The sequence below is a fragment of the Chanodichthys erythropterus genome, chromosome 18 (assembly GCF_024489055.1).
Source record: "Chanodichthys erythropterus isolate Z2021 chromosome 18, ASM2448905v1, whole genome shotgun sequence".
Taxonomy (NCBI): domain Eukaryota; kingdom Metazoa; phylum Chordata; class Actinopteri; order Cypriniformes; family Xenocyprididae; genus Chanodichthys; species Chanodichthys erythropterus.
In genome coordinates this window covers 38,200,332-38,223,169 of record NC_090238.1, presented here as the reverse complement: position 1 = coordinate 38,223,169, position 22,838 = coordinate 38,200,332, and the positions used below count along the sequence as shown (strand labels likewise).

Below are 22,838 nucleotides of genomic sequence, written 5' to 3'. Positions count from 1 at the left end.
ATCAGCTGCCATGTGATGTACGCGTCCGTCTGTTTCTCATGGAAATTACACTAACAGCGTTATAGCAGTCTCTCAGTTTGCTGTAATTGCGCACACAGTTGAATGAGGATCTCTGGAGGTTTAATCAGATCACAGAAATGACATTTATCTTTATTAAATCAGTCTCAGCTGTAGAAATGTTTTGATTGGCTGTCATTATCACAACTTTTTTTTTTTTTTTTAAACTAAGCTGAACTTACTTGCTAACTTACTTAATTACTTGTTCACTTATTCACTTTATTTATTTACATATATATTAATTTACTTATTTCTTTATATATGCTTATTTATTTCCTTATAGATTTACTTATTTACATATATGCAAATAGGCAAGTTATCTATAAGGAAATAAATGAGCAAGTAAATGTAAATGGATGTATAGTAAAATAAGCAAGTAAATGAATATGTAAATAAACAAATAAGTAAATGAATATGTAAATAAACAAATAAGTAAATGAATATGTAAATGGGTAAACAAGTAACTAAGTATATAATCAATTAAATAATTAAGTAAATAAATAAAACAAGTAAATAAATTAGTATAAATAATGTAAATGGGCAAGTAAATTAATCAAGTAACTATTTATTTACATATAAATACTTGTTTATTTGCTTATTTAATTTTTTATACAGTTACTTATTAGAATACTTATTAGTATTTTATTTGCTTATTTACTAACTTACTAATTTACTTTATTTTAATTATATATTTGTTTGTTTGTTTTCTTATTTACATATATTATTTACTTATTATAGATTCACTTATATTAATTACATTTCTTATTTACTTATGTATATTAACTAATTTATTTACTTTATTTTAATTATATATTTGTTTACTTGTTTATTTACTTATTTGCATATTATTTACTCATTTACCAATTTTATTTATTTACATTTACTTATTTACTTATAGATTTACATATTTACTTTATTCATTTTCTTATTTACATATATTAATTATTTACTTTTATTTGCTTATTTACTTATAGATTCACTTATATATTTAATTTCTTATTTACATGCTTATGTATATTAACTTACTAATTTATTTACTTGCTATTTTACTTATAGATTTACTTCACTTACTTTATTTACTAGCTTATGTACTTATTTACATATAGCTACTTATTCACTTGCTTATTTACATATTTGGACATTAATTTACTTTATATATTATATGAATTTACTTATTTATATATTTACATATACATCTAGTTTCATATTTATTTGCTTCATTACTCAATTGCCTCTTTATTTATTTATTTATCTATTATTTGTAAGGCTTTGGGGGTTTTTGTGTCTATGAAGATTTAATTTTTTCCGGGAATGATTTTATTGTTCAGACATGTTCTCTCTCCATTCAGCTGAGATGGATTCGTGTGAGAAGATTCTGCAGCGTCTCGTCTTCTCTAAGGAAGTAGCCAAAAGTTCTTCTGAGGTCAAAAGAAAGAATCAAGCCGTTCAGACTGAGGCGAAAGATGAGAAACTGGAATGTTCTTGCAGATCAACCAACCATGAACCACTGCGCAACTCCACAAAGACTGTACCTCCTCCGCCGCCGCCTCCTCCTCTGCCTGGCATGCAACCTCCCCAAAAAACAGGAGCTGGACCTCCTCCTCCTCCTCCTCCTCCTCCACCACCACCACCTCCACCACCACCTGTACCAGGATCAGGGATGCCTCCGCCTCCTCCTCCTCCACCTCTTCCTGGGATGGGTTCTGCAGGTCCACCACCGCCTCCACCTTTACCTGGTATGGGTGCGCCGCCTCCTCCTCCTCCTCTGCCAGGAATGGGTGCTCCACCTCCTCCTCCTCCTCCTCCTCCTGGTATGGGTAATGTGATCGTGGCGCAGACGTTTCATCCGGTTGGGCAACACTACAGAGCCCCGGTGAAGACCGGCCCTCATCCCACCCTCAGGATGAAGAAACTCAACTGGCAGAAACTCAATTCCAGAGCAGTGACTGGTGAGATTTCACACGGCAGAGCGTGGTCAGACAGGTCTGAGTCTGACTGGAATGTCTGAGATGGAAAAAGTCTATTGTTCAATGCCATGAGTCACTGCGGATAAAAGCATCTGACACGCATAGAAATGTAAATATGTAATATAATAGCCAGGGATATTATTGTTAACTAAAACTATCAAAACTTGAAATAAAGTAAACGTTAACTGAAATAAAATAAGCTTAAGGATTTTTTTAAAACACTTATAAAAAGTTGAAGTAATTACAACCAAAACCTAATAAACTAATAACTAATAAAAATGACAAACATAAAATTACTAACATTTTAAAATGTAAAATAATGAACTATAGATTTTTTAAAAAAAATGACAAAGATCAAAATTACTAAAGTTTTTAAATGTAAAACTTAATTATAAACTAAAGACATTTCAAAAAACTAAATGACTACATTTTAAAATTTAAAGCAAAAATCTATTTAAACTACATTAAAAAGAAAAAAAACATGGCAAACACACAACAAAATGACTAAAGTTTTTAAATTTAAAACCTAAACTAAATAGACATTTAAAAAAACTAATAAAAATGACAATCATAACAAAATGACAAATTTTAAAATAAAAAAGCAATTAAAAAAAACTAAAGACAAAAAATTCAGTTAAAACTTAATAAAATCTAAATAGACAAATTAAAAAAAAACTAATAAAAATGACAAAAACAACAAAATTACTAAAAAAAAATTAAATTTAAAACAGACTTTTTAAAAGTTTTGAAAATTACAAACAACAAAATTACTCAATTTTAGATTTAAAACAATAGACTTTAAAAAAATAATAAATGATAGACAAACACAAGTTACAAAAGTTTTCAAATTTAAAACTTAAACTAAATAGACATTTAATAAACAAAACTAATAAAAATGAAAAACATGAAAAAAAATGACCGAAATTAAAAAAAAGCAATTAAAAAAAAGTTTGTAAAAAAAACAAAAACTTGCAATTAAAACAACTAAATAGACATTTGAAAAACAAAAACTAAATATGACAAACACAAAATTACTAATAATTTTACATTTAAAACAATAAAGAGACTTTTTAAAATGCATATGACAATTAGTAAAAAAAAAATACAATTATTCTTCAACAAACTAATAAAAATGACAACTTGGTATATTAAACGTCTAACTCACAACAATTTTAAATTAAAAAGAAAACATAAAATATTAAATCCAATTCAAAATATTAACTAAAACTATAATAGTATATCAATGATATTTAAATAACTGCTAACAACCAGACTTTTTGATTATCAGTATAAAGTTTAAAGACTCAGTTCGGTTTATTTTGGCCAGTAACAGCATATTTAGACAAGAATAGACACGTGAAGAGAGCAGCACAGTTTGATGGGTTTTTAATGGGCTGTTTAGGAACAGGAACCGTGTGAATTAGTTGATGTATAATAACAAACAGAACAGTTGACTGCATGCGTCACATTCAGGTGCACACCGAGATAATGTCAAACCGAGAACATTTATACCGAGCCACTAAACCTTACTCTGAAACTCAAAGTTAGTTCAGCCAGCTTCATGCAACAGGCCTCTGATTATTTCAGAATTTATATTTCTGCTCATCTGAAGCTAAGTGCATATTTGCTTTTCTTCCATGTAGATGGTCCTTCCCTGTGGGCGTCTGTCACGAATGATTCACCCCTGGAGCCGAACTACACCAGCATCGAGCAGCTCTTCAGTCTGCCGGTGGCTGAACCCAAAGACAAGAACCCGGCCGCCCCCGTCAAAAAAGAACCCAAAGAGGTGTGAGATTTATTACAGATGAAGTTTCAACATCGAGCTTGAGAGCATTCCTGTAGCTCAAATAGCAGAGCGCAGGTCATGCGTTCCATTCTTAGGCAAAACATAAACTGAAAAAAATGCTTTTACTGATTATTATCACTGTTTTCAACAATCATAATAATCATAAATGTTTCTTGAGCAGCAAATCATCATATTAGAATGATTTCTGAAGGATCATGTGACACTGAAGACTGGAGTAATGATGCTGAAAATTCAGCTTTGATCACAGGAATAAATTACACTTTACATTATATTCACATAGAAAACACATTTTTTACATTGTAAAAATTTGTAACTTTTTACAGTATTTTTTATCAAATAGATGCAGCCTTGGTGAGCAGAACATTTCAAAAACATGTAATTATTGCAATCGTTTGTTCACCAGTGCAACCACATGAAATGGAGTATTCAATAAGAAGAAAGACTTGATTTATCATTAGGAATTGACTCTGTTGTGAAAGATAAGAGTGAGTGAGTGATGTCAGCTGAAAAGGAAAGTTGTTTCAGAGGTGATTAAAGGTTATGAAGACAAATATTCATTTCTTTAGTGCAGGGTTTCCCAACCTGGGGTTCAATAATTGATTATAAGCTAAAAATTAAACCTTAATGTCAAATCAAAATAAAACACAACAAAATATATTTTGTTTTACCTGCATGTCATGTGACTATTAACCAACATCAGAGAAGCGAACGTGCGAGTCATTAAATTGCTGAAATATGAACTCAATCTCAAAGGGATTAAATATTTGAGTTTAAAGGGTTTCGGCTGATGAAATCAGTTCACAATCAGAGCAGGAACATCAACTAAATAAATAGGGTTAAAAAAAATATTTCATGAAAAATGGCAGAATTGCAATTTTGCCTTTTTTTATTTATTTATTTTTTTCTCAATTCCGAGTTTGTCTCGCAATTCTGCCGTTTTTTCCCCCCCTCGGAATTCTGAGTTTACGTCTCGCAATTCTGCCGTTTTGTTTTTTTTTTTTCCCTTGGAATTCCGAGTTTACGTCTCACAATTACGCCGTTTTTTTCCCCCCTCGGAATTCTGAGTTTACATCTCGCAATTCTGCCGTTTTGTTTTTTTTTTTCCTTGGAATTCCGAGTTTACGTCTCACAATTCTGCCATTTCTTCTCCTCGGAATTCTGAGTTCACGTCTCACAATTCTGCCGTGTTTTTCCCCTCGGAATTCCAAGATTACGTCTCACAATTCTGCTGTTTTTTTCCCCCCTCGGAATTCCGAGATTGTCTCACAATTCTGCCGTTTTTTCCCTTTTTTTTTTTTTTCCTTGGAATTCCGAGATTACGTCTCACAATTCTGCCGTGTTTTTTCCTCCTTGGAATTCCGAGTTTACGTGTCACAATTCTGCCTCTTTTTTTTTTTCCCTTGGAATTACGAGTTTACGTCTCACAATTCTGCCGTTTCTTCCCCTCGGAATTCTGAGTTTACATCTCGCAGTTCTGCTTTTTTTTTTATTTTTTTTTTTTACCCCTCGGAATTGTTTACTTCTCACAATTCTGCATTTTTTATTTCATGGCAGAAACATGCTTCCATATTATGTATATTACTTTAATTATATATATATTAAGTAAATTAATTTTTGTAGGGCCATTTTTTTATTTTATATATATATATATATAAATTTTTTTTTTTTATTTTTTTTTTGCTGAAATATTAACTTTGAGTTTAAAGGGTTTCGGCTGATGAAATCAGTTCACAATCAGAGCAGGAACATCAACTAAATGAATAGGGTTATATCAAATTAACTTAGTAAAAAAACATTCATCGCTTTTTCTCCTGTTTCTCAGATTTCCTTTATTGACGCCAAGAAGAATCTGAACCTGAATATATTTTTGAAGCAGTTCAAGTGGTAAGATCACATGTTTTGGACTCACTGGTGTGTGTTTGTGTGATTATCGTTGCAAGACATTTAACATGTTTGATTCGCTCCCAAACAGCTCTCATGAGGAGTTTGTGGCGATGGTGCAGAATGGAGACTGTTCGAAATTTGACGTTGAGTCTTTGAAACAGCTTCTGAAACTGCTTCCGGAAAAACATGAGGTACTTCCCAATTAAATGTACATTCGAAATGAAGTATTTCACATTCATAGACCTTGATGCGAATGAAATAAAGGTATTTTTGTCCACTGGAAATGTTTAAAGTGCCCCTATTATGCTATTCCAAAGGCTCCTATTGTGTTTTAAAGTCTCTTACAATATATTTACATTCATCCAAGGTCAAAAAACAAATTTTCTCATAATATCCACTGCAGCATCAACTCTTTTCCCAGTGTCTGAAACACAAGTCTCTCTAAACCCTGCCTTTCTGAGAGCTGCTCTGCTCTGATTGGTCAAATGGCCCAGTCTGTTGTGATTGGTCAGAACTTTAATTCTTATATCTAATGATCAATCAGAAGTACAACACACTGAACATCTGAGGTTCATTTGCATCGAATTAAATATTCAGTCTACCCTGCTTATGGTCAGTTGAGTGTTTTGCATTTAACTTTATTCCTTCGACTTCTCCAGATTGACAACTTAAAATCCTTTCAAGGAGATACAGACAAACTGGCCAACGTGGACCGCTTTTACCTCTCACTGCTGGCTGTACCCTGGTAAAGTTGCATTAAAAACACTTGCTGAAGTGTTTCAGATTCACACTTCCAGAATATGCATAAGGCATTAAGGTTATTATGTTGGCTTGATAAAGAAATCCTAAGCTTATTTTTATTATTATTCTGAGACTAAATTTAAACATTACAGCCACCAAACTCAGGACTTCAGACTGAAGTTCACTTCTAATTGATCACATTTGCTGTTTTCGTTAAATGTACCATTAAACCAATGAAAAATCCCATAAACTTTCATCAAGAGGGTCAAAATATTTATATTTAAGCTTCATCCAGCAATTATATCACTAGCAAAGCCTAGCAACTAGCTTGGGACATGTTAAAACATGTTAGCAATGTGTTAATTCCTGCTAACAATGTGTTAACTCATGCTAGCAAACATGTTAATGTTAACAATGTGTTAAGTCATGCTAACAACCAGGTAAAACTTGTTAATGTTTAAACATACTAGCAATGTGTTAATTCATGCTATCAACATGTTAATTCATGTTCGCAACATGCTCATTCATGCTAGCAACATGGTAAAACATACTAGAAATGTGTTACTTCATTTTAGCAAACATGTTAAAAGATTACTAACATGTGAAATCATGTTAACAATGTGTTAAAACATTTTAACAGCATGTTATGTTATAAATGCCATCAACATGTTAATTCATGTTAGCAGCATGCTAATTCATGTTAGCAAAGCATTAATTCATTCTAGCAAAATATTAAACTTGTTATCAATGTGTTAAAACATACTAGCAATGTGTTGATTCATGTTAGAAAAATGTTTAAACATTAGCAACACTAATGCAAGCATCGTTAAAACAGTGCTAGAATTATTTAGCATGTTAGTAATGTTAAAATATCCTCGCAGCATGTTAAATCATGTTATTACCATGTTAATATTAGCAAAGTGTTAAAACATGTTAGGAAAGTGTTAAATAATGTTAGCAACATATTAATTCATGCTAGCAATGTGTTAATTTATGCTATCAACATGCTAATTCATGTTAGCCATATGCCAATTCATGTTAGCAACATGTTAAACGTTCTCAACAGTAAAACGTCTTAACAATGTGTTAAATCATGTTAGCAACATGTTAAATCATTAGCATGCTAAACAAGCAATGTGTTAAATATGTTAGCAAAGTGTTAAATCATGTTAGCAATGTTAAAACATACTAGAAACATGTAAAATTGCTTTCGACATGCGGATTCATGCTAGCAAAGCGTTAAAGTAGCAACTCTTGTTAAACATGTTAAAACACAAGTTAGGAAACATTAAAACATGTTAGCAAAATGTTAAAACATGCAGCAACATGCTAATTCATGCTAGCAATATGTTAATTCGTGCTAGTAATATGTTAAACGTTCTCAACAGTAAAACATGTTAGCAATGTGTTAAAACATACAGCAACATGCTAATTCATGCTAGCAATATGTTAATTCGTGCTAGTAATATGTTGTGTTAAAACATACTAGCAATGTGTTAATTCATGTTAGCAAAATGTTAAAACATTAGCATACTAAAAACAAGCAATGTGTTAAAACATGATAGCAACATGTTAAAATGCTTGCAACATGTTAAAACATGCTAGCAATGTACTAAAACATGCCACAAACATGCAAAATAATGCTAGACACGTTACGTTAACAACTTTGTAAAACTTGCTAGCAAAACAAAACATGCTAGGAAGCTTATAAAACGTTCAGGCAAGGCTTTGTCAAGCCAACATAAAAGTTTGTGCTAACGAACTTTACTTTCTAGCTGGGAATTGAGTGTCTTTATTAAACCCGTCACAGTTACCAGCTGAGGATTGAATGCATGTTACTCTGTGAGGAGACGCTGTCGGTGCTCGATATCCTGAAGCCGAAGGTTGAGCTGGTGGAAACTGCCTGTGAAAGTGAGTACAAACCAGCAGAGTGTGTGTGAGTAAATTTGCAATCATCAATGCATTTGTTAAAGGTGCAATATGTAAAATATTCTGTCCGCTAGAGGTCTATTCAAAACAAAGGCTTGATGACGCCAAGTTTGAGTGCGGAATCTTGGGACATGTGGTCTCCATCTCAGCGGACGGTGGAAAAGAATAGGGATTGGACTCTGGAAGAAATCACGCTCATGGATGTGTTTATTAACGTTACTGTAGTGTGAAGCAGAGCAGGAGCGAGTGTTGTGGAGCTGAACGAGGAGCTGGAGCGATTGATCAACACACGCCTCACGAGCAGCGGGACTTTTATTATGACACAGTCGCCGGCGCCGCTTCCCCGGTCATGAGTATGAGGAAACGCAGCTCTGTTTGAGAGTGTTGAAAATGATGTTATAACGTTACTCTGAGCGTTCGCTCGGCGGCTGCTGTGAGACACTGTTACACACTGCAGTAAGATAGATCCATTTTACAATATCAGATTAAATGCTGGATGATTGTGTTGATAAATGGCATGAAATTAATTTAAAACGTATTGTATGATGGAGAAAATGTTGATTACTGTTACTAAAAATAAAGCTGCATCTGATTATGCTATGTTAGCTACTTCACAAAATAGTGTTTTTCTCTGAGGCAAAGCATGAGACTCGCAAAAAATCAAGAAAATTAGATTTAAACAATAAGACTAAACGTGTTGAGCTATATAACAATGATTAGTTTTCTGTCTATAAATATATCAGAACAGTTGTTCTCTCGTCTATTAAAACATGTAAATATTAAAGCGTCTTTGGCGTTTCCATGGTTTCTACAAAATTAAACCTGAAACCGAGGATAACGCGGGTATTGACAGGCGACTCCTCACACGTCTTGGTTAAAATTGCAATTTTCTCACGATTTACAAAAAGTTGCAAACATTTGGGATATTGTAAGTACTCAAGTGAACAAAATATCCAAAAACCACTAGGTCAGTGTTATATATTTTACAGAAAAAATCGTACATATTGCACCTTTAATCTATTTGTCACAACATTCACAGTGTAATTATAATGTGAAGTCAGTGAAGTGTGTGTCGCCCCGCAGGTCTCAGGAAAAGTTCACTGCTGCCCAGTTTCTGCAAGCTCATCCTTGATGTTGGAAACTTCCTCAATTATGTAAGGAAAACACCAATAAAGTGCTTTTTCGCAGTGTGTGATAAAGTGATTGACTGCATCTGTAACCACTGATTGACTAAACTTGCTCATGAAAACTTGAAATCGGTCTCTGGGCAGCAGAGAGTCATTATTGACTGTAACACCTTGGATACTTTGTTTTCTGTATTTACAGTGTCTTAGTTCCTCATTTTGTGAATTTTTATTTGATTTTGTTTTTCCTTTTTGCCAGGGAAGTCACACAGGAAACGCTGAGGGATTCAAGATTAGTTCCCTGCTGAAACTCACTGAAACCAAAGCAAACAAGAGTCGCATCACCCTCTTACATCACATCCTTGAGGTACAGTATGGTCACAAGTGCAATGAATGTCATCCTTCAGTGTGATTTGTTGTGAATCTCATGCATCTTGTGATTCCCAGGAAGCCGAATTAAACCACCCAGAGCTGCTGAACCTTCCAGAAGACATCGAGGCCTGTGAGATAGCGGCTGGGTAACACAATGCTGCTGTTCTCTGAGTGTGTGTCACATGATCAGCGATGTCATTTCACTCTCAACTGGTGCTCTGTGTGTGTTTCTTTCAGCGTAAATCTGGACTCGATTCAGGCAGAAACAAATAATCTTCTAAAGAGACTGAAAGATGCAGAGAAAAGAGTGTCTTCATCAGTCGAGGACGTCAAGGAGCAGTTTTTAGGAGTTATAGAGGTAGAAACACTTACTTAAACAGTAATATTGTAAATATTAAATAATTAAAATATAAGTCCCCCTGGAGTCAATAATTTAGCTTTCATCATCAAAATGACACACTTAAGCTTTTTTTCCCTTAAAATAGCTTGAATGTCCTGTAACTTGACACCCTTGCTTCATTTAGTATATGTGGATGTGAATATGCAAATTAGTCTCCGCCTCCACACCAGCTCGGATTACCTGATCCACTCGGTCAACTTTTGAAATAAAAACACCACAAAAACATTTAAACACTTGATTTTTATTCACAAGGGTTTTTATTTTAATATATATTAAAGTGTAATGTATTCAACCAATTATAACTTGCTATTGTCTCTTTCCTGCTTTTTCATCCGTGGATTCTCCTGTGGTGTTTCTGTAGAGGAACCTGACAGCGTGTAAAGCTCTGGAGGAGCGTTTTACCAACATAGATAACAGGAAAGGAGATCTGGCTCAGTATCTCTGTGAAGACGCCGGTCAGCTCTCGCTGGATGAACTCTTCAGCACCATCAAGACCTTCCGTCAGCTCTTCCTCAAAGCCTTAAAGGTCAGTGATTTGCTCATCTATGTATTAAAATAACACTCCTGAGTGGTTTGTTCCTGCCACAGAGATCATGAAATGTACCTGAGCACCAGTTAAGTTGTTCCTTCCTGTAGGAAAACAAGATCCGTAAAGAACAAGCTGCCAAAGCCGAGAAGAGAAAACAGCAGCTGGCGGAGGAGGACTCTAAGAGACAGAAAGGAGAAGATGGGAAGATAAGTGAGTCGTTAATCTAATTAATCAATGTATGTCCGTTTATTGTGTTTGTGTTATGTCATGGCCCAGTATTTCTCTCATCATATTCAGTTCAGACTCACAGTGCAGATCAAACGTCACTTCTCCTGCTGTGACGCTGTAGATTCAGTATTTCTGTATGCTGTTCTGTCCATGTCTGTGGAGGAATACAGATGTTCAAGAACCGTTAATGGGACCAAATGTTACACATTCACGTCTAGTGAAATTTTTTTTTTTTTTTTTTTTTGGATGCTTATTTCTGCCATGGAATAAAGTAATTGTGACTTTATCTCACAATTGAATTTTTTTCTTACAACTCTGAGAAAATAGAATTCTGAGATATAAAAATATTTAAATGACCTTTTTTTATTATTATTATGCATGGGAAAATGGCAGAATTGCGAAATATAAACACAATTCCAAGGGGGGAAAAATGCAGAATTGCGAGACGTAAACTCGGAATTCTGAGGGGGAAAAAACGCAGAATTGCGAGATGTAAACTCGGAATTCTGAGGGGGGGGGGGGAATGGCAGAATTGCGAGATGTAAACACAATTCCAAGGGGGAAAAAATGCAGAATTGCGAGACGTAAACTCGGAATTCTGAGGGGAGAAATGGCAGAATTGCGAGATGTAAACTCGGAATTCTGAGGGGGGGGGGGGAATGGCAGAATTGCGAGACGTAAACTCGGAATTCTGTGGGGAGAAATGGCAGAATTGCGAGACGTAAACTCGGAATTCTGAGGGGAGAAATGGCAGTATTGCGAGATGTAAACACAATTCCAAGGGGGAAAAAATGCAGAATTGCGAGACGTAAACTCGGAATTCTGAGGGGAAAAATGGCAGAATTGCAAGATGTAAACTCGGAATTCTGAGGGGGGGAAAACGGCAGAATTGCGAGATTTAAACATAAACTCGGAATTCCAAGGGGGGAAAAAATGCAGAATTGTGAGATGTAAACACAATTTCAAGGGGGGAAAAAATGCAGAATTAAGAGACGTAAACTCGGAATTCCGAGGGGAAAAACAGTGCCGGCAACCATTAGAGAGTCTTTCTCATTCTTTTCATTCAAAAAGAATGCAAAAAAATGGCTTGTAGAGAGCCAAACTTGTGGGCACTAATGCTTCTATGTGTGTATTTAAATCATTTTTATATTAATTGTATTTATTAACCATAATGTTTTATACTTTTTTTCTTTTCTTTTTTTTTTTTCTTGTGATTTTGTACTTGTGATTATTTTTAAAGGTTGCCTTGTTTAAATCTGGCTGGGGGACTACCGATGAAAATTAGCACTTTTGAGCTAACTCGGGTACATTTACATTGTTTTAATGTTTATTAATGTACATTGTCCCCTTTCAAATAAAGAAATGAATTAAAAAAAATAAAAAAATGTCAGAATTGCAAGATGAAACTCGTAATTCTGAGGGAAAAAATGCAGAATTGCGAGACGTAAACTCAGAATTTTGAGGGGGGGGTGGCAGAATTGCGAGATGTAAATATAAACTCGGAGATGTAAACATAAACATAAACGCGGACATAAACTCGGAATTCCGAGGGGAAAAATGGCAGAATTACAAGGGGAAAAATGTCAATTGTGAGATGTAAATTTACCTTTTTAACCATACCCCCCCTCCGTATTTTCTATCTTTCCAGTCAGAAAAGGGCCTGTGCCGCAGGAAGACGGCTGCATCATCGATCAACTCTTGGCGGATATTCGGAAGGGTTTCCATCTGAGAAAGACTCGTCCCAGGTGCGAAACGGAAAGTGCCCCTTCTAGTGAAATGCATAGCGATACGGGACCGTCCGGTAAGAACACAAACCTGTCAGGCCCTCCACCGGCTCCAATGCAAAAGTCTCAAGCGCGTCTGTTTATTTCTCTTCTGGCTTGTGCGCTGCTGTCTATAGTGAGTGGATTAAAGGGGTCCGATTGTTTATTGTAGGATAAAAACAGACTGTAACTTTCCCCGCAGTCCAAAAAGAGCTTCTGACACGTGAATACATCATGTGACCCCTTTAAAGCAAAAGCGTTTGCTTGTCCAGTCACTTATAGAGTCGTGCGTGAGCAGAACATCGAGGAGCGATTAGACTTTTGGAGTTGAGCCTGATTCCTCACGTCCTTCTGCTGAACCAATTAGCTTTGCTGCTTCTCTTCGCTTCTGATTGGTCCGAGCTGTGCCAGTGATACTAAATGCTTCATTGTTAACAAACCTGCATGTAAATTAATGTAAAATACAAGCTGTAAACTGCAAATGGGTAGTTGACACGTTGATTATTTTGTATTCTTTTTTTGTTCAGCATTATTAGGTTTAGGTCAACATTTGCATGTTTAGGGAAAAGTATTTATTTATAGCTTATAAATGGTGAAAATGTATTTTAGGTTATTCACCATTTTTAATCGGCTTTTTATAGGGCTTCTCAATTAATTGAACAATCGCTAATATGGAAACCTGCTGTTTTTCCATCAAAAATATGTTTGGTGTAACGTTTGAAATTAAGATGGCCATAAATATAAGTATTGTCATTTTACAATTTACTTTTTTTATATATATATATATATATATATATATATATATATATATATATATATATATATATATATATATATATATATATATATATATATATATATATATATATATATATATATATATATTAAAATTTTAAAAAAAAAAAAAAAAAAGATAATATATATATATATATATATATATATTTTATTATTTTTTATTTTTCAAAATATATTTTTATGATTATTATTTATTCATAGGCATATTGATATATAATGACAAGCACTGCAAACCTTTTTTTAATGGCATTTTAAAACAAAATTGCAATTTTTATAAAAATCAAAAAGAAATGTTTATTAAAATATGTAAATGGTGACCCTTTTTTTCATATTTTTTAGAGCTGCATGATTAATCAAAATGCTGCTTTAAAATCCTGCTTTTATTGTCAAAATAAGTTTGAAAATGGAGAAATTGACAAATATTTGTATTGTAATTTCACATTTGTACTGTTAAATAAGTATCTTTTTTTCTGTATTTGTATCTGTATTATATTTTACAGTGATATATTAGTTGGATTTTTTTGTATATTTATATAGAATTTTTATTCATATTCATACAATCACAAAGTCAGCAAATCTAATGTTTTTAAGTTTTTTTTTTTGTTTTTTTTTTAAAGAGCTTTTTAAAACACCAAAAAAATATTTGTTTTTATTTTTATTGCAACGTTTTGATATTTTTCCCCCAAATCATGCAGCTCTGCCTTTTTTATTTGTATTTCAAACGGTTCTACAGTGAGACACATTTTTGAAAGTTGTAGTCTCTCGATTTAAATTAATAAAACTACAATAATAAAGATGAGCGCATGTCACACCGCAGGACACTGATGTCAACTACCCAAACACAAGCTGTGAGCTGCATGTAAACTCAGCCCAATTTATCATTCTGCAGAAAAAGTGGTGTATATTTTTGTAAGCCGCCCGAAAGAGTGCCGGCACTGAACCTAACGCATGCTGCCGTCTCCATTCTCTTATCAACACGCTCCAACAATTCCATCTCTTCTCCCTCCGAAGCAGCAAGTGTCAAGTCTGTCGGAGAAGAAGCTGGATCGTCTGTGGTCGGAACGTCTCTGGCAGTCCTGGATTCTTCTCCAGAAGATCCGGCCAAAGCTTGCGGCACGAATCCCAGAGGTGAAGCAACCTCGTTGGGTAACGGTGAGCCGAAGAGCCTTCCTTCAGACGTAAAGGAGCCTCGATCACCTCAAACCATCACTGCGATCGACTCTACACTCATGGATTTACCTCAAAACCAGCCTGTGAGCACCAGGACTGAGGAGAACCCTTCTACAGACACACCCGCTCAGGAACGAACCGCAGCAGATCAGCCTGACGGGTCACCCAGCTGCCTTACTAATCCACACCTACAAAATCATAATGCAAATAATATCAGGTCTGCGGACGATGATGCGACTCGCTCTGCATCAGTACATGCATCTGACTGTGAGAATAAAGACAGGTGCTTCGACGACCCACTGCAGTCGAGTAACGCTTACACCGCTGACATCGGTAACGGGTCGTCAGGAAACCGTGTTCCGACTCCTGATGAAGTAGACGGAGTGACACCACAAGCCACGCCCACTCCTTCTCTGGACTCCACCCACACGAAACCTGATAGAAAGAAACCTCTCTTCCAAAGAAACAAAAAAAGCAGTACTGAAGGTAATCTATTAATATATCCAATAAAGCTCGTGTTTTTCAGCACTGCTGCTTGAAGATGAACGTGTCCGATGTGTTTTTAAAACATTTGGTTTGCAAACAGTGAATAAATATTAAAATCTTATGATATTATAATAATACTAAATGTTTAATGTTATTTTAAGATTAATCATCAAGCTGCTGGGATATTTCTGGAAAATTCTGAAACGTATTTTCCTGTAGTTCACAATCCCAGATGTTTAGTTAATGGTTTGAATCTCAAGAAAATCACATTTCAGCCCAAAATCAAAACAAAATGGGAATTAATGTTTGGATAACATTTGGAAAAATTAAATGACTTTTCTTTCCAGGAAGTTTATTTTACAGTTAGCATAAAGCACTACAAATAGTATACTATATTAGACTATTATTAAATATTTCAAAAATGGATTTATAAATATTTAAATATTGAAAATAATTGAAATATTGACAATTTAAAAAGGCAAAAAAAAAAAAACTTTTAATAAATGTAAACGTGTATGTATATGTGTGTGTGTATATATATATATATATATATATATATTTTTTTTTTTTATATATATATAATTTATTTAATTTTAAAATTTATTATATTTTTTAGTTCATTTTATTTATTATTGTTCGTATTTACTTTTTAATGTATAATACATTATCTAGGCGAGTATATTGTATAATTTATTAAAACAAATGATTAATTTAGAATTTTATTAAATTATAACTTATTAATTTAGTTCATATTTACTTTTATTTTTGTATATATAGTAATTAAAAATCCTCCCACAAAAATTGTCATTGTAATTATTTTACAATGAAATATTAACTAATATTTCTTATATTACAATTGTAATATTTCATTGTAAAAAATTATTTTTAGTCATATTGATATATAATCACAAACATGCACAGAAAACCTTGTTTTTTAAAATAGCATTTTAAAACAAATTCGCAATTTCTTTAAAAATCAAGGAAGATTTTATTAAAATAAGTATATTTTGTATAATTTATTAGAATAATTTAGAATTCAACTTATTTATTTAGTTCATATTTACTTTTTTTTGTGTATATATATATATATATATAAAGTAATTAAAGATCATCCCACTGAAATTATTAAAAAATGTCAAAATGGGGGAAAAAAATAAATTTTTGATTTTTGGTTGAAATGAGTGACATTTTCTGGTCATCATGTTTTTGAATTGTCATTTTATAATGATAATTCCTGAAACGAGTTTCATTAACGCTCATTCTGGCTGAATTCATCTGTGCTTTATATTGTCAGATGTAAATATCTGGCATTAGTGCGTTGCCTTTCTTTGTAGAGTCTTGAAGTGAATGTCAATCATTTCTTCAGCGTGTCTCTTTCTCTTTGACACTCTGAAGTCGAGGGTAACAGAGGCAACGGACGCTCTAAAAAGGCATGTGTGTTGCAGTAAGGTAGGTCAAACGCCGGGAACTAACAGGGCCGAGCAGGACGTCCGCTCACAACCGCCTAATCGATCTAACCAGATCTCTCTACTTACCGGCGTGTGTCGAATCGCCATCCGTGTTATTAACATCTGTCTTGTCCTTGAACACTGGGGATCTGTTCTGAGGGCTCGTCTCTGGCCTCAAATAAACTTTCTGTGGTTTGGACAGAATCATTTGTTTTTCTTGTATAAATCTGTTAACAAAGACCTCTGCTTGTCTGTAATTTTAACCAGCATCTTAATCATGATGAATCTTTATGGTTTTCTTAAAGGGGCTGTATGTAGAATTCAGAAACCCTTGTTATTAGCGACACCGGTGGCCATTAAGTGAACTGCAGCAGCTTTCTTTTTTTCTGCTCAGGACTGAACTTGATTAAATGCTTGATTATACTCACTATAGACTCATTGACATTACAGTACAGAACGGCTCTTTCTGCATTTTATCATGAACCTTGTATAAGCATTTGTTTTATGTGTCGTACAGTGGAACACGTAAACGTCAAATTGTTTTGATTTTCCCGGCAAAAATTTTCTGAGATTTTCAGTCTACAAGCTAGAAAGTCGGGGAAGGTCTCGTTTAAGTTTCATTACATGCTGTTCACACATTGGCAATAAAAAGGGATTAATACATAAATTCTTACATGCAGTCCCTTTAAATAGTTTGGGGTTGATTTTAAGATTTTTTTGTTTTGTTTTTGAAAGTCTCATCCTCTCCAAGCCTTCGTTTATTTGATCAAAAAATACAGTAAAATTGTGAAATATTTTTACAATTCAAAACAGCTGTTTTCTATGTGAATATAAAGTTAAGTGTAATTTATTCCTGTGATCAAAGCTGAATTTTCAGCATCATTACTCCAGTCTTCAGTGTCACATGATCCTTCAGAAATCATTGTAATATGATGATTTGATGCTCAAGAAGGTTCTTTTCAGGTTCTTTAATGAATGGAAAGTTATAAAAGAACAGCATTTATTTGAAATAGAATCTTTTGTAACACTATAAATGTCTTTATAATGATCACTTTGATGCATCTTAATCCTCACAAACTTTTGGACGAAAGTGCGTATTTATGTAAATGGTTAAATACACAAGTGTTAAAGTGATAGTTCACTCAAAAATTAAATTTATCCCATGATTTACTCACCCTCAAGCTATCATAGGTCTTTCAGACGAACACAATCGAAAATATACACTATATTGCTAAAAGTTTTGGGACGCCTGCATGAACTTTAATGACATCTCATTCTTAATCTGTACACTCTAAAAAATGCTGGGTTAAAAACAACCCAAGTTGGGTTGAAAATGGACAAACCCAGCAATTGGGTTGTTTTAACCCAGTGGTTGGGTTAAATGTTTGCCCAACCTGCTGGGTAGTTTTATTTAACTCAACTATTGTTTAAAAATTACTGTATTGCTTAATTAAAATTAACCCAAAGTATGTTGGAAATGAACATTTATTAATGTTCAATGAATAATTATTAAACAATAAACATTTATTAAATTGCTTATTAATAAATGTATATTAATAAAATATTAAAGCTTATTAATAAACATTCACCTTTTGTCTATTGTTGTTGTCTCTAATTGCATCTGGTTTTTAATTTCCCAACTATTTTGGGTTCATTTTAAACTAGCCATATAGAAATTTTTAAATAATAGTTGGTTTAAATAAAACTACCCAGCAGGTTGGGCAAACACTTAACCCAATTGCTGGGTTAAAACAACCCAATCGCTGGGTTTGTCCATTTTCAACCCAATTTAGGTTGTTTTTAACCCAGCATTTTTTAGAGTGTAGGTTTTAATATGTAATTGTCCCACCCTTTGCAGCTATTATAGCTTCAACTCTTCTGGGAAGGCTTTCCACAAGGTTTAGGAGTGTGTTAATGGGAATTATTCTTCTAGAAGTGCATTTGTGAGGTCAGGCAGTGATGTTGGCGAGAAGGCAGTCTCCGCTCTAATTCATCCCAAAGGTGTCTATCGGGTTGAGGTCAGGACTCTGTGAAGGCCACAAAGTTGGGAGCATGAAATTGTCTAAAATGTCTTGGTATGCTGAAGCATTAAGAGTTCCTTTCACTGGAACTAAGGGTTCAAGCCCAACCCCTGAAAAACAACCCCACACCATAATCCCCCTCCACCAAACTTTACACTCGGCACAATGCAGTCAGGCAAATACCGTTCTCCTGGAACCGCCAAACCCAGACTCGTCCATCGGATTGCCAGACAGAGAAGTGTGATTGGTCACTCCAGAGAACACGTCTCTGCTCTAGAGTCCAGTGACGGTGTGATTTTTACTCCACTGCATCTGGCGCTTTGCATTGCATTGGTGATGTAAGGCTTTGATGCAGCTGCTCGGCCATGGAAACCCATTCCATGAAGCTCTCTACACTGTTCTTGAGCTAATCTGAAGGACACATGAAGGTCTGTAGCTATTGACTCTGCAGAAAGTTGGCGACTTCTGCGCACTGTGATCCTCAGCATGCGCTGACCCCGCTCTGTGATTTTAAGTGGACTACCACTTCATGGCTGAGTTGCTGTTGTTCCCAACTGGTTCCACTTTGTTATGATACCACTAACAGTTGACCGTGGAATATTTAGTAGTGAGGAAATTTCACGAATGGGCTTACTTCACAGGTGGCAACCTATCACGGTACCACGCTTGAATTCACTGAGCTCCTGAGAGCGACCTATTCCTTCACAAATGTTTGCAGAAGCAGTCTGCATGCCTAGTGCTTGATTTATACACCTGTGGCCATGGAAGTGATCGGAACACCTGAATTCAATGAGTTGTGGGGGTGTCCCAATACTTTTGGCAATATAGTGCGTTTAAAAATATCCTTTAGTCCTCCAAGGTTTATAATGGTTGTGGATGGGGGCCCAAATTTTGAAGTCCAAAATAATGCATCCATCCATAGAAAAAGTTATCCATACAGCTCCAGTGAAGCGAAGCGTTGCGTTTTTAGAAGAAAAAATATCCATATTTACAACTTTATAAATTTAAATAACTAGCTTCCGGCGGACGACCATACGCAGAATGCACAAGTCGACTTGCATTTACTGACTTCTCTTATATCATATATCAAAATCCTCCATTTCTTTTTAAAAATTCTTGTTGTAGACTTATGAGCCATGAACGGTGATTTGTTTTGCTCTATCCTCTGCACTTCTGCGTTCGCCATTATGTTGTGTGTCAGGTCAGAGGTCACTCTTCCGTCGCAAATCGACTACGGTCATCCGCTCGCTGGAAGCTAGTTATTTGAATTTATAAAGTTGTAAATATGGATATTTTTCTTACAAAAACTCATCGCTTCGTTTCAGAAGGCATTTATTAACCCACTGGAGTCGTATGGATTACTTTTATTTATGGATGGATGCATTATATATTTGACTTCAAAATTTGGGCCCACATCCACAACCATTATAAACCTTGGAGGATTAAGGATATTTTTAAATATATCTCTGATTGTGTTTGTCTGAAAGATGAAAGTCATATACATCTAGGATGGCTTGAGGGTGAGTAAATCATGGGATAATTTTAATATTTGAGTTAACTATCCCTTTAAGTAAGTGTAAATCACACAGTAAAATGCCTGTAAATGATTGACAGCAGAAGAATGTGAATATTCTGAACTTTCTGGTCAGTTTATCTGACCGCTGCAGTTACGACGTGTGACCCTACATGTTTTAGGGTTTCCATCAAGACTAAACTGAGGTTTTAATCTCTCTGTCTGTGAAGTGTGGAAGATAAGCAAAGCAAATAGTTTAGAAATGAGTCTATAATACCTCTAGATAAATAGACTCTAAATACCAAGAGCATCAAATAGTGTCTAAAATACAGGTATAATATTTTTTAAGAAGAGCTTAAACTTGCATTTGCATTTTTTGCAGAATATCACACAATGAACGTGCATATGAAAACATGTTTTTGAAATTTTACGGCATCTTCAGATTTGAGCTTAAGCTCCATTATGTTTCTTTGTCATAATTGATCTTGTTTCCATCGTGTTTGAGCTTCAGTATTTCTGTATGAACCTCTTCAGCAAACACACCATAATCCCTCAATAACTTTCTTAAGATACCTTGGTGTTATTAAAATGTCTTATGCTGCTCAAAGTTTTAACATATTCTCTCCTCAAACATTTCAGGAAGCTCCAGGAAAAGGAGAACAAAAGGACGAAGGAAAAGTTGAGCACGTTCCTGCTGTGATCCTGTTGTCCCGTCGGAATCTGGAATCTGCTGAGCGGAGGAACAACTAATGGCGTGCTTTAAAGAAATACAATCTGCGTATTAGAGTTTGGCCTGAAGTGTTTTTAAATGCTATATATTTAGATTTGACCAAACTATTTTTAATATTTGCACTCCATAAGATACATTTATATTCCAAAACTTTGTTTACATAAAGAGCGGTTCGAGGAGAGAGAAAAAATGTCTGATCATGAACCTTTAAAAGACTGTTCTGTTTAAGAAACCTTTAAGATAACCTGCTGTTCGCTATTAATATTGCTCTGAATCATGTTAGCTTTATATATTAAAATAATATAGTATTATTTTGTTCTTATAATATCAGTTCTAAAGTATTAGTCATAAAATTTCTCAGCAGAAATTATATTTTGCGCTTGCAGTGGTTGAGCTGGACTGAGTATTTCATTTGAGTGACTTGTCAGTATGTATTTTCATGTACGTCAAGAAAATCTATAAATTATATAAAAATAAAAATGTGCAATCAGTGTCGAGGTTTGTTCATTGGTTTGCCACTCAAGCTCACATTCATTGCAATTTGAAATGAGTTCAAATTAAAATTCATCATAGTTGAAGATGTTGTAATTGTGCCCTCAGGCCCCGCCCCCAAAGATGTGTCAGCCAATCAAAAGTCAGCAATTCCGAACGCACAAAATGACTGAAAGACTCTGTTTTCAAAATCTAAATACATGTAGAATTTAAACTGGGTTTAAAATGTTTTGTTATCGGATATCTGTAGTCAAAAAAACAAATGTGATTATTTTGCAGTGAAGCCCCGCCCACTTCCCCGCCCACTCATGTACGTGATGGTCATTGTACACAGTTTTGCCAAGTCCGCGGTTCCCTTTGAGGGAACTCGCACAGTGTCGGTAACGACACTTTGGGGAATCCCCTCAGCGTCGTTCCTGATGCAGTGTCTCGTTCCCTTTCTCAGGGAACAAGGGTTACAGTCGTAACCCGAGACGTTTTCCTGCGGAATTGGGCTACTTTTACACTGTTGCCGCAGGTTGTTTTTCCATGTCTGCGAGTTGAATCAACCCAAAATAACTTTATATTTAGCCCTTGGAACGCAAATTTTACCCCCCGGAACGCAATTTTTACCGTGGGACCCCTCTAAAATGCGATTGGGCTAGTTTTGAGAAGCAATTGGGCGGGTTTTGTTGTGAAAACCTGGCATCCATGATTGGATTTGTCTAAAGAAGATGATATTCATCATGTAGATATCAATTTAAATGATTTGTAGTAACAAATTGGGTCCCCCCTTAAAATGGGACCCCAAGCGATCCCATTGGTTCAAATTACTGTTATTAGCACCTGATTACATTTCCTACAAAATCATGTTATGATAAATGCTGTTTCAACATTATAATGACCATTTATGTCTGTATTAGTTAGCTATTATGTGCTAGCATAGCATACAAATTCCCGATTAGCCTGATAGCTTAGTTTATACATGCATTTGCACTTATGTATTCACAATTAATGTAATTAAGTGTTAAATATCCACATATTTCGGTTATAAATAAAACAATTAACAGTGTTCAATTATTCACTTAATAGGCTTTTATTATTATATATATTAACAGTTAATAAAGTGTAAGAAATTACGTTCAATTGGTTTTATTAAAGGGTTAGTTCACCCAGAAATTAAAATAAAGTCATTAATTACTCACCCTCATGCCGTTTCACACCCATAAGACCTTCGTTCATCTTCAGAACACAAATTAAGTTATTTTTGATGAAATCCGATGGCTCAGTGAGGCCTGAGCAATGACATTTCCTCTCTCAAGATCCATTAATGTACTAAAAACATATTTAAATCAGTTCATGTGAGTTCAGTGGTTCATATTAATATTATAAAGCCACGAGAA

The 22,838-nt window shown here is 34.6% G+C and overlaps 1 protein-coding gene across 6 annotated transcripts in view; it reads left to right on the top strand.

Annotated features, from left to right (window-relative positions):
• Nucleotides 1-21,604, top strand: part of inf2 (inverted formin 2) — a 37,592-nt gene extending 15,988 nt beyond the window's left edge. Inside the window, exons 8-23 of one of the 6 annotated variants that reach the window (XM_067367626.1) lie at nt 1,407-2,006; nt 3,668-3,810; nt 5,654-5,715; nt 5,804-5,906; nt 6,375-6,460; nt 8,267-8,367; nt 9,469-9,539; nt 9,769-9,876; nt 9,957-10,027; nt 10,119-10,239; nt 10,643-10,807; nt 10,918-11,020; nt 12,687-12,839; nt 14,608-15,252; nt 16,648-16,701; nt 20,874-21,604. In XM_067367626.1, coding sequence (XP_067223727.1) covers nt 1,407-2,006; nt 3,668-3,810; nt 5,654-5,715; nt 5,804-5,906; nt 6,375-6,460; nt 8,267-8,367; nt 9,469-9,539; nt 9,769-9,876; nt 9,957-10,027; nt 10,119-10,239; nt 10,643-10,807; nt 10,918-11,020; nt 12,687-12,839; nt 14,608-15,252; nt 16,648-16,700 — 2,585 coding nt within the window. In that variant the 3' untranslated portion in view covers nt 16,701; nt 20,874-21,604. Of the gene's footprint in view, nt 1-1,406; nt 2,007-3,667; nt 3,811-5,653; nt 5,716-5,803; nt 5,907-6,374; nt 6,461-8,266; nt 8,393-9,468; nt 9,540-9,768; nt 9,878-9,956; nt 10,028-10,118; nt 10,240-10,642; nt 10,808-10,917; nt 11,021-12,686; nt 12,840-14,607; nt 15,727-16,647; nt 16,702-20,873 lie in introns of those variants that run through there. The other 5 variants (XM_067367628.1, XM_067367629.1, XM_067367630.1 and 2 more) reach the window with 5 other exon arrangements.
• The last annotated feature ends 1,234 nt before the right edge of the window (nt 21,605-22,838 follow it).